Source organism: Eublepharis macularius, chromosome 2, assembly GCF_028583425.1.
Source record: "Eublepharis macularius isolate TG4126 chromosome 2, MPM_Emac_v1.0, whole genome shotgun sequence".
Classification (NCBI taxonomy): Eukaryota; Metazoa; Chordata; class Lepidosauria; order Squamata; family Eublepharidae; genus Eublepharis; species Eublepharis macularius.
The window spans coordinates 211022505-211037925 of record NC_072791.1 but is presented as its reverse complement, the minus strand read 5'-3'; the positions used below and the strand labels follow the sequence as shown (position 1 = coordinate 211037925).

At 45.7% G+C, this 15421-nt stretch overlaps 1 protein-coding gene and 1 long non-coding RNA gene across 2 annotated transcripts in view; one reads left to right on the top strand and one right to left on the bottom strand.

Annotated features, from left to right (window-relative positions):
* Positions 1 to 12455, bottom strand: part of ACADL (acyl-CoA dehydrogenase long chain) — a 305888-nt gene extending 293433 nt beyond the window's left edge. The window contains exon 1 of the mRNA XM_054970309.1: positions 12356 to 12455. Within this exon, the coding sequence (XP_054826284.1) occupies positions 12356 to 12435 (80 nt within the window). The 5' untranslated portion in view covers positions 12436 to 12455. The remainder of the gene's footprint in view (positions 1 to 12355) is intronic.
* LOC129323712 (uncharacterized) lies at positions 2327 to 6205 on the top strand. The gene is made up of 3 exons (XR_008596472.1): positions 2327 to 2401; positions 4047 to 4247; positions 5083 to 6205. It is a non-coding gene; the product is annotated as an uncharacterized LOC129323712 (long non-coding RNA).
* Positions 12456 to 15421: the final 2966 nt, after the last annotated feature.

Here is a 15421-nt window from a genome sequence, read left to right as displayed (position 1 = left end):
TGCCCTCTTGTGGCCAAGCTACAAGTGACAAAAGGCACAGATTGAACGCTTGTCAGCTTCCCTCAAGTTTTGATGGGAAATGTAGGCATCCTAGTCTTGCAGCTTGGCTCTCCGACTGCTGTCCAACGGACTTTTCAACTGTCACTTGTCCAACATTCTGCCAAGCTGCCTACATTTCCCATCAAAACTTGAGGGAAGCTGACAAGTGTCCAATCTGTGCCTTTTGTCACTTGTAGTTCCGCACTCGGTGATGCCAATTAGCTGAGCATTCTGGATAAACAAAGATGTTATTGTTTATTCTTCAGTATAATTCACATATTAGATGTGATTATAATGATAAATCGCAGACAACAATAACAGGAGATTTCTCAGGTCCTGTGTTTTATATATGTAAATGTATCCATATCAACATTACAATTATGAAAAATTATCAATTTCAACAGCATCGTTTAACACAGTTTAATGATTTGGAGTAATGAAGTAAGCAGACCAAGGCAGTAGTGGTGGAGAGTGCCCGCAAGTCATAGCTGGTGGGGTTTGCATGGCAAGAGACTAACAGAGATAGTAGCGACCCTCCTTAGCTTCTGGGATTTGACAAGACTGGGCTCACCTGGGCTATCCAGGTCAGGGCATGCAGCCCAAGGTAGGGTTACCAATTCCAGCTTCGTAAATTCCTGGATATTTGCGGAAGGATATTTGGGGAGAAGAGGGAATTCAGCAGGGTAGAGTGCCATAGACTCCATCCTCCGAAACAGCAATTTCTCCCAAGGGAAATCAGATGTAATTCTGGGAGATTTCCAGGATGCCTCTGCAGGTTGGCAACTAGTCCAAAGGGCTGAAGACCTGATAGAGGCTATCAGCTACAGAGCTCCTCCTAGTGGCAACATCACTGCAACAGCCACACACCAACACCCCCTGACATTTTTCATCCAATCCTCTAAAACAGGCGTTTATTTTATTATTTATTTATTTTATGTCATTTCTAGTCCACCTTTCCCACTGAGAGCCAAGCTACAAGATATGAATTACACGAGGAGGAGCATGTGAAGGGAGTCGCAATCTTAGCCAGGGAGCTGAGTTTTAAAAGAGATCAGAAGGCTTTGTTAATTCTCCCTCTCTACAGACTCAGGGAGATCGCTGCTCAGAGCCAAGCTACAAGTGACGCCTGACACAAGTTGGACACTTGTCAGCTTACCTCAAGTTTTGATGGGAAATGTAGGTGTTCTGGTTTTACAACTTTGCTCTCCATTACAGCTGCAAGACCAAGATGCCTACATTTCCCATCCAAACTTGAGGGAAGCTGACAAGTGTCCAACCTGTATCAGGTGTCACTTGTAGCTTGGCTCTCAGAGGATTTGTTAATTTCCTCTTTGTGTCCAGGGCTCTGTCAGTTTTACTTCCCAAGAGGCAAAGAGGAAATAAACAAAGCTTCTGAGTGGTGATCTCCCTGCCTCTGTAGAGGGGGGAAACTGAAAAAGGCTTCCGATCTCTTTTAAAACTCAGCTTCCCAGCTAAGATTGCGACTCCCTTCACGTGCTCCTCCTTGTGTAATTTGTCTCTTGTAGCTTAGCTCTGATACTCAAGGTGGATTATACAGTGTGAGATTAATACAGTCAATATCAAGGGCATTTCCATAAACCATGCCATAGCGTAAATAGATACGTTCACAAAAAAATAGCATTAGTAGAAATCCAATACAACATAGTGGTGGGGCCTATGGAGAATCCTAACTCATTAGTGGAACATCTGAGATCCCCTCCCTACATTGGAAGCAATCTGGAGGGCCCTGTCTCCTGCAGCATTTTGGAGAAAACACAAAAACAATCTTATTCTACATGGTTTTCTGCCGAGGGTGTGGAACTTCAGTGTTTTGAACAAGGGCTCTAGTTACCATTCTCCTCCTTTTGCAGTTGCCCTGGAGTTACATCATGGCGGTGCCCATGGTTATGGCGATTTTACAGTAGTCTGATTTGTTTGGCGGCGACTTGTTTTTTATGCTATTTGGACTAATGTGGATTAATATTATTAGATTTTATTCTATTTGCAATGATGTTTTATTGTATTTTAACAGTATATTGTTGGAAGGTGCCCTGAGTCCACTTGTGGGAAGGATGGGTTATAAGTTGAATAAAATAAATAAATAAAAAGGTTAAGGGGACTGCTCATTTGCTAAGTAGTTTCACTGTGCAAACACGATTTTATCTGTTTCTTCTTCAAAGCTACCCTGAGCTTTACAAATGGACAGGGCAAACATCTAAAAAGTGACAAGTAAGAAACAACGGACTGCTATTCTGCACCCACATGTTGACCTCCTGCTGAATTTTATCCCAAATCCAGTTTGTCATGATCTTTTTGGGAAGATCACAATCAAAGTACCTCTGGGCACTGTGTGCGAGAGAAGGTGAGCAGTTTTGCAGGTCACACCCATATCATCAGCATTTTCCTTGCCTCAGCCCCCATGATTTCCACCTCCTCCCCAAAGGGCTTTGGTGTAGTGGTTAAGAGCGGCAGGACTCTAATCTGGAGAAGCAGTTTGATTCCCCACTCCTCCACTTGAAGTCCGCTGGGTGACCTTGGGTCAGTCACAGCTCTCTCAGAGCTCTCTCAGCCCCACCTACCTCACAGAGTGATTGTCATGAGGATAATAACAACATATGTTGTAAACTGCTCTAAGTGGGTATTAAGTCATCCTGAAGGGCGATGTATAAATCAAATGTTGTTGTTATTTTCAGCCTTTGGAATTGCTAAATTGCTTTATTGGTATAGCCTAGATGAGGTGTATAGGTCAGAGTGCTGGGCTACAATCTGGAAGACCCAGGTTCAAATCCCCACTCTGCCACGGATATCTGCTGGGTGATCTTGGACCACTCACACCCTCTCAGGATTGTTGTAAGGATAAAACGGAGAATGGTGTAAGCCTTTTTAGTCCCCTTTGGGGAGAAAGGTGAGGTATACATGAAGTAAATAAATAAATCTACAGATCTATTGCAACAATGTGTAAGTTCCCAGTTTTCATTTATTTTTTTCACCCTATGTCTCTCTAGCCCTTTTTTGTGTAGAGTTGTAAGGGGAAAGGTGCCTGCTGTGACAGAATTTTTAAAAACGGAAAACTAGGAAATAGCAGATTGTTGCAACAGATCATTACACTGCTATAAAGCCCCTCTCCTTACTAGACAGGTAAGGAGAGGATGTAAGGACATTTCCAAGAAATGCTGAACTTGAAAATACTGCCTAGCCCGTAAGGCAGAACATTCTGCCTAGTTGAAAGTTTTCCATGGCAGAAACCACATAGCCTAGATCAGGAGCCCCCAACATGTTTAGATTGTGGACCAGTTTGTAATTTGAAAATGGCTACTGTAGAGAAAAAGCCAATCACAGAGGGTCTGCCACTGGGGGCAAGATCAGTTTTTTCCTTTCAGTTTCCAAAGAAAGAAAAGGAATTGTTTCCTGTGTGGCCTTGCAGGGAAGCTGCCACACTCAGACATAAAGTCTCTGTCTCCAGCCAAGTTCATGGTGAACCACTGTATTTACCAGCCCAAGATGAGTTCAGTGCTTTGCTAATCAGTCATTTGACAGGACATAAAGCTCCTTGGTCGTTGTTGTTTTTTCCCCCCTTCCCTGTTCCAAGCAAGACACTTTGGATTGTCTCTGCAAGACTAGGGGAATAAGTATGCACCAGGAAATATAGAGGCGGGCACCATGGTACTCACAGGTGCCCCCCTGGGGATCTCTGTATGATCTCTGTCAAACTGCCTTTTCAAATCATTGCTGATTCTAATGGCAAATGGTTTATTTTTTTCATTTCAGATGTCTTAAAAGGCAGGCATTTTGTTCCATTTTTAAAAAAATGCTTATTTTGAGGCATGGTTGAGTTTCTGAATTGCAGCAGACAAGTATCTGAACAGTTTGTTGTGTGTAATGATGAGCAGCTTTATATTTTGTGGTCTGTATGGGCACTGCTCCAGATGCGGAAAGTCCAATCTCTTCACTGCCTCAAGCCCCATGGGGCGAAGTGACCTGTAAGGTCCCCTCTCACCTTTCCACAGCCCTGCAGACGATGCTCAGGGAGCTAGAGGACATCAGGACACCAGAGAAGGTGGCTGGAAGCAACGGGCCACCTATCAGCCTTCCCTGACTGTGGGAGAAGTTGCACGGGTTGATGACATCATCAGCTGGCGCCCAAGCATTCCTTGCTTCTTGGCCGAACCCAGAAACAGCCAAGGGCCTCACAGACAGCCTCCAGAAAGGTAAGGAGAGGCCCAAACAGTCTGGTGAGGATGTTCGGTGGGGGGGGGAGCCTCAGGTCTGGAGGCCACCCAGCCATTAGCTGAGAGTCTCTCTACACAAGACATCTTACAAGAGAATGGTTAAGTGCAGAGAGAAGCAATGTTCGCAGGGAAGAGTAGTTTTAAAAGACAGAGCCAAAGGCTCTGTCAATTTCACCTCTCTACAGAGCTGGCAAAGATCACTCCTCAGAGGGCTTGTTAATTTCCTCTTTGCCTAACAGAGCCTTAGGGGAGGTGAGAAGTGAAACTGACAAGAGTCTTTGGCTCTGTCTTTTTAAACTACTCTTCCCGGCTAGCATTGCGTCTCCCTACACTTGAACATTCTCGTGTAAGATGTCGCATGTACAGCGACTCTGATAGAAGCCCTGACAAGGTGTTGCAGGAGTGGGGCTGCTTTTGGAGCCAGGTGGTGCCGCAGACCCAGGCCCAGTTGGTAGACCAGGGCCTGGGGGTGGGACCAGGAGGTGCGGATGAAACAGGTGATTGGGGGGAGAACAAATAAAAGAAGGCCTCCAGATCAGGAAGGAGCAAGGGATGGCAGACCAGAGTGCTGAGGGGTCTGGGCTCTTAGGAAGCAGGTTCAAAAGGGATTTGGGTGCTGGATACCACTCTTATGCTCTTCCTGTGTGCGGCCTGGAGAGGCCAGGGTGACACAACAACACAATGGGTGACAGAGTATCAGCTCTGGTACAGGGAGTGCCTCACATGGCCATTTCAATTATTTTTCAAAGTGAAACAGTTTTTTGATACAATGATATACTGATATAGAGCAAAACTGCTTGTGTTTTTTTAAAAGGTGGATGCCATGGGATAATGCATTACTGTTCAGACCACCTGAAAATCTAAATACGCTATGCATACAGTTTAAAGAGCCAGTCTGAAGGTGCCCAGTGTGGCACGATCCTGCCTTGCTTTTAAAACAGCTGGAATTGAAACGGATTCAAAATGGGATGGTCTTTTGGTGTGAAAAGTCTGTAAACTAAACAGCCGCAGAATGGTCAAACAGTATACTAAGCCACGGTAGAAAGTTGGGACCGTTAACATGTTCTGAACAGACACGGAAGAAGCCAAATATTTTCATATCTGTAAATGGGAGGAAGATTTGTTTTCCTTTACAGCCATAAAGACGAGAGGGGGACGAGGGATCACTGATGGGCAGTTGAATCCTACGAGTGTTTACTCAAAATTAAGCCCCACTGTATTCATTGAGTTTTCAAACAACAGAACGCAGGACTGAACGATTTATCAGGTTTCCAGTAAAAATCCTGGGAATGCTGGCAACATTCTTGTTTGCTCAGATCTACTGAGTTGCAAATCGAAGAAATGCCATTTACCAATTAAGGGAGCTATTATTATAGGAACAAACTAACAGCAAGCTTAACAGAAACAAGCTATAGCCCGCAAGAAATACAAAATTTTTACAGCATTCCACTCACTCTGCGTGATATGGAATGACAGACTCCTGGAAGAATTTTCTAACACTTTGCTGGAAGATATCGTGGTCTGAAGAGAAGATCCTATGTCCATTAAAGTTTTAGCAGAAGAGGTTTCCAAGTGTGCGGTGTCATGATTTTCGGTATTAAAGAACCTTAAGAAAGCAAAATAGAGCATTCGTGGCAGGATAAAATTCCATACATCTTTTTAAAAAACACGCCACAGCTGGCTTTTTATTTTTGTTGGCTTTTCTTTGGGATACTGGTCCTTTTTAGGTCCATCTCTCCATCAGTGAAATTTGATAAACTGCCACGCTGGGATGTGCTGATAAATTTTATTGGGGGAACGGTTGTAACCTGGGGGAAATATTTGGCTGACTCCTGCTACTAATGAAATGGCCAAACTTTGTCAAAAACTTGCTGCTTATTTTGCTATATTGTACTGTACCGCATTGTTTTGCTTGACAGGGTTTTTTTGAGATTTAAAAAAAATCTGAATTAATGAAACAATTTCTCTTCTTACAGTAGGTAGTACTTAGTAACTTTCATAACATTGCCAAACATATTGAACATCTTTTATGGAGATATCAGGTACACATTTTTAAATAAACAAAATGGATGCTGCAGAAGACACATAGCGGCCATCAAAAATGGGAATGATGCGTAGAAAGTGTGCCGTCCATAATGTTTGACAGAACCTATCACATCAGCTTATTGCTTATTTTCTTCGGCCTTGGATTTGTTGCACATTGTCCTATGTGTTAGAAGTGTCCCACAGCCACTCTGAATGAATGGGATACACCTCCAACTTGATCTGGTTTATGAGGCAGATGACAGAGCTGGTATGGACAACCTGTCGTTCTAGCTGTGCTGCCAAACTGAATTTCACCCAGCCTTGATTGCACTACAGTGTAATAAACTGCCAAGTACACCAGATATGAAAGTGGTTTCTCTCTTATTTACTTACGGAGAGAATCTTTACTAGCGGAGGTTTTTGTAGCAGAGACTGCAGGCAAGAAGTAGGTACCGAGTACGTCGGAAACACTCTCATGTACGTATGCGTGTATGTAATTCATTTATAGCTCTTCTTTCTCCCCAATGGATACCTAAAGTGTTTAACATTGTTCTCTTCCTCTCCATTTTATCTTCACAACACCGTGTGATGTAGCTTGGGTTGAGAGCGTGTGATTGGCCCAAGGAGACCCTGAAGGCTTCTACAGCGGGAATTTGAAGCTGGCTATCTCTGAGCCTGGTCTGACACTCTAACCACTAGGCCACACTGGCTCTGTACTTTCCTGTTTTATAAAAAATTACAACTTTGTTTTTCGATTTCACTCAACACTCAGAAATGAAGCTCAAATTGTATTTCCTGAGGGTGACCATGAGGCAGAGTATCCAAGAAGGATCTCAGAGAGCCAAGTTCGAATCCCACTCTGTCGTGGGAAGTCACTGGGTTACCTTGCACCACTCTCACATACTCAGACTAACCTTCCTCACAGGGTTGTTGTAAGGATAAAATGGAGGCTGATATGTGCCCCTGAGTTCTCTGGAGAAAGGGTGGGATCAGGGGTCATTTCGTAGAAAAAGAGCTGGAGGAACTCATTAGCATAACCCATTAGCATATGTCATGCCCCTTGACATCACCAGAAGTGTGTCATTAGCATAACTGATTTGCATATGCCACACCCCCTGCCATCACCTATCCTGGCTGTTTTGGACCCAATCCTGGCCATTCAGGGCTGAAATTGGGCCCAAAAATGGTCAGGATCTGGCGGCTGCTGAGCGGGAGAGTGATCCACCACCCGTCAGAGGCCCGATCCGGGACATTTTAGCCCCAATCCGGGCCGAAATGGGACCAAATGGCCGAGAGTCAGATGGGCGGGGCCACCTGACACGTGACCTCTTTGGGGAACTGCCAGAACTTGCGTTCCTGCGCGTTTCCCCTCAAAAGGAGCCCTGGATGGGATAAAAAGGTACTTAATAAATATGGTAGACAAAAGTTTGCAGGGCACAGTTTTTTTTGTCTCTGCTTCATTCTGCAAAGCTAGGAGGATGCCAATCCATCCATTAAGGTGAGATTGCCGACCGAAGAAAGAGCTTGGTGGCTGAATCAACATTATTTTAATCTACGCCGCCAATCAGATTGCCAATGACCAATCAGAAGTCCTGCTGGGGAGGAGCCCCACCCAGTGCGCTAGGGACAGATATTTTAAATTGTTTTTACAGTCTGCTTCTAGCCTAAGGGCTGTGACGATAATCATTTAGTCTGCCAAATGTTTTATGCTTTAGAGATTCTATGCTATTTTATGCTCTGGATGTTTATGTGCTTTTAGTGGTTGTTTTTGTGATGCTATCCTGTTTGATTTTATGGCCCACCTCAAGCTGGGTCTCGGAAGGGCAGCGTAATTTTTTTGAAATGAATCAATAAGCCAATATATGAAACAGAACATTAACTGCTGAGAGACACTCCCGTGTATACATTTCAGTACTGAGCCTGTACAAATAAACAGGGGAACACACATGCTATGGGTCTCAACAGTCTCTTCTCCTTCTGTAGCACACGTTCCTCTCCCTGCTTTCTGCTCTTGCCAAATCCATCAGCTGCTGCCCCTCTGCAAGTCCTTCTCCCAGCCTCCCCTTGGCATGAGTTGCTGTGCTATTCCTGTTCCATTTTTGCATAGGTTACCTTGCCCCAAGGTCAATGCTTTTGGGAAGCAGGGTTTTTTCCTGTTTCCCCACAGAATGTGGTACATTCATGCACCTCTGAAGATTTCCCCAGTTTATCTCTGATCGTTCTCAAACCTGCTGTGCTCCAAAGTTTTGGGAAAGACTACAGGATAGGTGCTGGATAGGTACTGTGCGGATAGGAAAATCCAGATTTTTTGGCCCACCAGGCAGCCATGTTCCCTTGACTGTGTTCCCACGCCAGAATTCCTTCCCCCATCACTGGGGGCTTTTTATTTTTTAAAAAATCAGTTCCAGAATATCGTTATATCGATATACCGTTGTAACAACAGGTGTAGCCAGTTGCATTCTCAAGCAATCATTTTTTTTAAAAGTTTCTAACACCTTCCCTTGCAGTGATACAAGGAAAAAGGATTATCTTCACAAGGGAAGGGTCTAGAGACTTACTTATTTTGAAAATGAAAGTTGGGAATTTAGACATGTATAGTGTTGATTTTAAAAAAATTGCAAGGGCCCTGGTAGCCCAGAGAAGGGGGGTGGCCACTTCTGGAGGACTGGGGTAGGGAAACCTGTGGAAGCCATGTGGAAGTTTTACCCGCAGCAGCTAGGGTTGCCAGCCTCCAGGTGTTAGCTGGAGATCTCCCAGAATTACAACTGATCTCCAGGCAACAGAGGTCAGTTCCCCTGGAGAAAATGGCCGCTCTGAAGGGTGGACTCTATGGCATTATACCTCACGGAGGCCCCTCTCCTCCCCAAACTCCACCCTCTCCAGGCTCCACCACCCCAAATCTCCAGGAATTCCCCAACCTGGACCTGGCAACCCGCCAGCAGCACAGGGGAAACCACAAAATCCAGTCCCTGTGTGCAAGACACCGTATTCGTGGGTAAGCCTCTCCCATTCGATTAAACAAGATTATCCTCTCGCTTCGGTAGAACTCTCAAACGCTTTCCTGCAGTTTCGGCTACTAGTCAGTCATTTCCAAGCTCCAACCTTTGCACTCTCTCTCCTCTTTCACCACCTCCGCGTGCTTCTAGCATGGATCGAACACACACTAGCCATGGCCCGTGTCGATTCTAGGGTTTCCACAGTTGAGTCTAGGTTGTGCAGAATAAGTACTTTCTCTCTCCAGAAGCTTGAAAAGCCGACTCTCGGAAGCTTGGAAATCTAGTTGTTCAAGGTGCTTTGGAACCCAGATCTTACTCTAAAAATAGAAGCAAGCAGTAGTCCAGCAGCACCTTAAAGACTACTAACTATATTGATTCCAGCACAGACTTTCCGGAATCAGAGCTCACATCGTCGGCTACATTGGAGTGAATGCTGAATCTGCAAGGGATTATGCTGGAATATACTTTGCTAGTTTTTACGGAGCCACTGGATGGCAGTTTAATGTTGCTGCAACAGACTAAAGTGGCTACCCCTCTGGATTCCTTTTTCCCAGGGAGTCTGGCTCCAGAAGGCTGGGTTACCCTTAGGGGCTTTACCCAATTGCTCAGCAGCAACTCTTCCGAGTCAGCAGTGAGTAGCCGCCGCCTCATTTCAAGGCAAGGTTTGCTTCGGTACAAGCCCTGTCACGTCACAGCCACATCACAGAGAACAGATCGCCTGCGCTGGAACTAGGATCAAGTTCACCGCCTCTGTTAAAACAGCTGCAGGATCCAGTCCAAAGGTCAGGGTGACACACTCGTTGCTTTCCTGCATTCATTTCTTCAGCGCCGAGTCCTGCAGTGCTTGTTTTTGTGCAATCATCAGCACACTATAATTACTCATCATTTGCAAACCCACTGAAAATCACAGAATCATAGGGTTGGAAGGGATCTCTAGGGTCATCTAGTCCAACCCCCTGAACAATGCAGGAAATTCACAACTAAATTCCCCACACACATACACACCCAGTAACCCCTACTCCACGCCCAGAAGATGGTAAAACACTGTCAGGATCCCTAGCCAAAATGGCCTGAGGAAGGCTGCCATCTTCTTTCGGCAGGGTTTCTGTGTTTTCAGGAACTGGATGAAGGCTAACATACAATATGTCAATCGTTCACCCCACAGAAAGATGTAGAAATGAGGGCTGCACCTGTTGCATTTGAGTTCTGCTCTACAGTTGTTACAGGCAGAGGAGCCTTGGCCAAAAAAAAAGGTGGCAACCCTACGGCAATATATATCAGGGATAGTTACTACCTACTTCTTCTACTATGGTATAAAGAGGCGACTGTATTTTATATGTGCATTCCACGTCAATATTTTTTCTTGGGAAGTAGGTACTGACTCCACTGATCAAGGATAACAACCCCAGAGGGGCACCAGGTTTCCTGTGCCATCCTATGGGAAGCTGCACCTTTCTAAGACCACTGCAGTCAAGGGGTGGAACTCCGCTTAGGATGGCACTGTTTATCTCTTGCAATAAAAATATACAGATCTTCTGGTACTATAAAGACTAGCAAGATGTATTCTTCTTCTTTTACAAATTTACAGATCGGCACCCCTGGAAGTTGGGCTCTATGGCATTATAATCTGCGGAGGTCCCTCCTCTCCCCATATTTTTCTGAAAAGAAAAATATTTAAAGTGCCATTTGGCTGCTGTTTATCTCCATCCATTTAGACGTATCCCTACAATGGTGGCTTCTCAGGGAAATTCAAAAGCACTGCTGCAGATTTAAGTGGAAAATAGCATAATCCTATCCAGAGTTACTCCAGTCTAAGCTCACTGAAGTCAAGGGGCTTAGACTGGGGTAACTCTTCTTAGGAGCTGGGTCCAATAGCACCTTAAAGACCAACTAGGTTTCCAAGATCAAGATGGGTAGCCGTGTTAGTCTGTCTGTAGCAGCAGAAAAGAGCAAGAGTCCAGTAGCACTTATAAGACTAACAAAATTTGTGGCAGGTGTGAGCTTCCATGAGTCACAGCTCACTTCTTCAGATACGAAAACAAGTGAGATGGAAAAAAATAGAAGTATATTTCAAACAGAGTAAGCAAGCGATAAAGTGCAACTTGGCTACAAAAATATTTCAAATATACAATATAACAGGAACAGCGGCAACCACAGAATACAATAAGTAAAGAATACAATCAGAGGAAACCACACAAGGGCTCAGGAAAAATAGACCCGACGGAGGTACAATGGTACTTCATATTCTGTATTCTTTACTTACTGCACACTGTGATTGCCGCTGTTCCTGTTATATTGTATATTTGAAATATTTTTGTAGCCGCTTTATTGCTTGCTTACTCTGTTTGAAATATACTTCTATTTTTTCATTGGTTTAGTCCTCTTATTTGTTTTCATTTTCACACTCTTGAGGGTTGCTTGCTTGTGTTTCACTTCTTCAGATACAGCTAGAATTCACGTTTGGAAATCACTCCACTCTCCAAATCAGAAGGACAGATGGACTCACATTCTAGCTGTATCTGAAGAAGAGAACTGTGACTCAAGCTCATACCCTACCCTGGACTCTTGCTCTTTTCTAGATTTCCAAGGTTTCAGCATCTGGAGTCCCAACAGAGCTAACACACCTGAAACTATCTTTTAAGGATCATGCCACTAGGCGCTTGGGTAGCAACGCGCCGCTGCCCACGTAAACCCGTGAGAAATGATCCCAGACGCCAAATGCTGCCAAGTCACTCAGTAAGGCTGGGCATAGGCTTGTAACTGAGTGGGCACGACTCCAGCCCCCAACTCCCCGCACGGTTTAGCTACACATCGAGTCGAGAAAGTTTCCCACCCCTGCCGCTTCATTCAGCCGGAAGAAAAGGAAATGTCGGAGCCTCCCCCAGCAGCTGCCAGTTCAGGAGCATTGGAATCGCCGCCCCGCTCCTTTCTGCTTTGCACCCTCCGCAGCACTTTGGGGGCATCTCCCGCCTTAGCTGCGGACCAAAGTCCCAGCTCGGTCGCCCCGGCTCTTCTGCACGGCAGGCGCCTTTGGCGCGCCCTCCTCGCCCCTGGAGGCTCACCCACCTGCCCGGCGCCTTCTCTCCCCGCAGTAAGGAGAGGCCCCGCAGAGCCCGGCTCGCCAGCAGCCGCGAAGGAGAAGCCATGCCCGCGCCACTGCCGCCCTCGCGGAAGGACAGGCCCGTGTATGGGGCCCTCTAGCGCTTTGCAGCCACCTTACGCCTTGCTCAGGATGTAGTTGCCAACCTCCAGGCACGGCCTGGAGCTTCCCGGAACGGCAACGGGTCCCCTGGCGACGCAGATCAGGGCTCCTGGAGGGTGGACTTTATGGCATTATAACCTGCTGAGGTCCCTCCTCTCCCCAAACTGCCTTCCCAAACCCGCCCCCCCCACTCCAGGTATTTCCTAACCTAGAGTTGGCACCCGTATCGTGCCTGATCTCATTAGATCTCAGAAGCTAAGCAGGGTCGGCCATGGTTAGTAATTGGATGGGAGACCTCCAAAAAAGCCTAGGGTTGCAGAGGCAGGCAATGGCAAACCACCTCGGTTAGTCTCTTGCCCCACCAGGATCGCCATAAGTCAGCTATAACTTGAGGTCTCTCTCCACCACTAAACTCATTTATCTGACATTTTAATTCTTTGCAAACTATTAATTTAACATTGCAGTTTAATCATCAAACGACTGCATTTTTTTTAGGATTGCACTGGTAAAATGCCAGGGAAAGAATAATCACACATTATCCTTGATTATTAAAGATAACGGAGTGCCATCTTGTGACCAGAAATGCAGCATTAACTATGTAAATCCCAATAGGTTATGTATGTATGGCCTGTTATTCTATTGCAGGATCTGTCCAGGGGGTCCATCCAGGCCAGTTTTGCATAGTACATCTCATTGCTGCTGCCCTTGCAGGAGGCACGGGGGCACCAGCAACGAAATGTCCACACAACAGTTTTCCAGCCCCCCCCCCCCATCCCGCTTCTATCCCGCCATGCCACTGGACAGATTTTCAGCCCTAAACAAAAAAGGAATTGCTGAAGAATGACAGTGTTATAAAGAAAAATCAATAAAGCATGAAAAAGCCCTTTGGTGTTACAGGAGGGAAATGGCAGCCTGGAAATGGAGGGGAACTTGAGGCAAGTAAACTGGCTCTGATGCGGGCAAGACCTTAAAAACTGTACACCATCCCATCCTCATGGTGTGTAAAGGTGTTTAGATGGTGATATTTCCAGATAGATGGCACCAAATCAAGTTTGGGAGAGATGAGAATGGAAACCTAGAAAGTAGATGTCACTGTCTGGATGCTCCAAAAAACACCACACTTGTTTGGAAGTGAAGACCACAGTACTGTTCCCAGCTTCCAGGTGGTGGCTGGAGATCTCCCAAATTACAGGCCACAGAGATCAATTCCCCTGGAGAAAATGGCTGCTTTGGAAGGTGGACTCTATGACATTATATGCCACTGAGGTCCCTCCCCTCCCAAATCCCATCCTCTTCAGGCTCCACTCCCAAAATCACCTGTTATTTCCCAACCTGGAACTGGCAACAGGGCTGGATTAATACAGGCAGAGGCCCTTAAACCAGAGTATCCCAGCATAGTTCCCACGGGTGCCACGACGCCTGCTGAACTTTACACATTTGATAGGGCCACTGTAAGGCCGAGCTTGGCTTGTTGTTGGTGTCCCTCATTCAAATAAAAAGGGTTTCCACCTGAGGATCAGGAAGATTGGAAAAGCACCTGGGCTTTCCTTAGTGTGTGGCTCCATTCCCCCTTCAGACTTTCCCTTCTTCCTGAGAAGTGTGAGGAGAGCAGTATTCTGTTTCACCTGGCAGCCATTTTGGTTTTGGCTCTGCCACCTCCTGTGGCAGCCATTTTGGGGCTACAAGACAGAGCAAATAGCTGCTCTGCTCCCCAAATACTGCCTTCTCTATTCTCCCTTCCCCAAATCTCCAGGAATTTCCCAACATGAACCTGCCACCCTATCTACTGTTGCCAGCCTCCAGGTGGTTGCTGGATATCTTCAGGAATTTCCCAACCCAGAACTGGCAACCCTAAATTACAGTTAATCTCCAGCTGACAAAGCTCAGTTCCCCTGGAGAAAATGTCTACGTTGGAGGGTGGACACTGGCATTATATGTTGCTGTAGCCTGAATCCTCCCAAAACCAGCCCTCTGCAGGCTCAACCCCCCCTTCTAAGAATTTAGCAACTCCCCATTTTTTCTTGTACTGTTTTTAGTTTAATCAGGGGAAAGACGAGTTAAGAGTTAAAATCTTGGCTACGTGCTGGAAGACTTGAAATTAGGGTTGCCAGCTCCAAGTTGGGAAGCACCTGGAGATCTGGGAAGTGAAACGGGGAGAAACCTGGGGAAAGTGGGGTTTGGGGAGCGAAAGGACCTTAGCATGGTATAATTCCATAGAGTCCACCCCGCCCCCCAAGTAGCCATTTTCTCCAGGTGAACTGATCTCTGTGTCCTGGAGACTAGTTGTAATTCCGGGAGATCTCCAGCCACTACCTGGAGGCTGGCAACCCTACTTGAAATAGTTCTGTGAGGATTGCTGATTCCACGCTTTGTGCGTCCTATAAATGCCAGTTGCCCCAAAACTAGTTCACAATACCACATACCAGCAATACAGCAATGCACACACACACACAGAGTGTACACACGCTTGGTGGACTGTTGAAGACATCCAGTGGCTTATTCCAGTATCCCATAGCCCTGCTCCTCCCACATCCATGATTTATGCTCACACACAGAGATGGCCAGCATTGGTATAGCACTGTATTTAAAAAATTGTGAAAGGGGATACTGTATTTGGGGGGGGGGGGGGAATACTGTATTTTAAGTCCACAAAAATATAAAGTTATTTATGGCATTTTTAAGCTGCCATTCTCCAGAGATAGGCGTCGAGGCACCCATGTCTGCTGATCTAGGTCTGTAAAGGGGAAAAGGCTGCTCCTATCTTGAGATACACTATAATAGGCTCTCCAATTAATCACTATTGGGAATGGCGCTTTTTAACTGGTTCAAAATTGATCTGGAGCTAGAGATGTACAGGTAAATTTCCCAGTAACACCAAATCATGTAGGGTAGTAAAGTCTTAAGCAAATTAAGTAGATCTCCAAAAGATC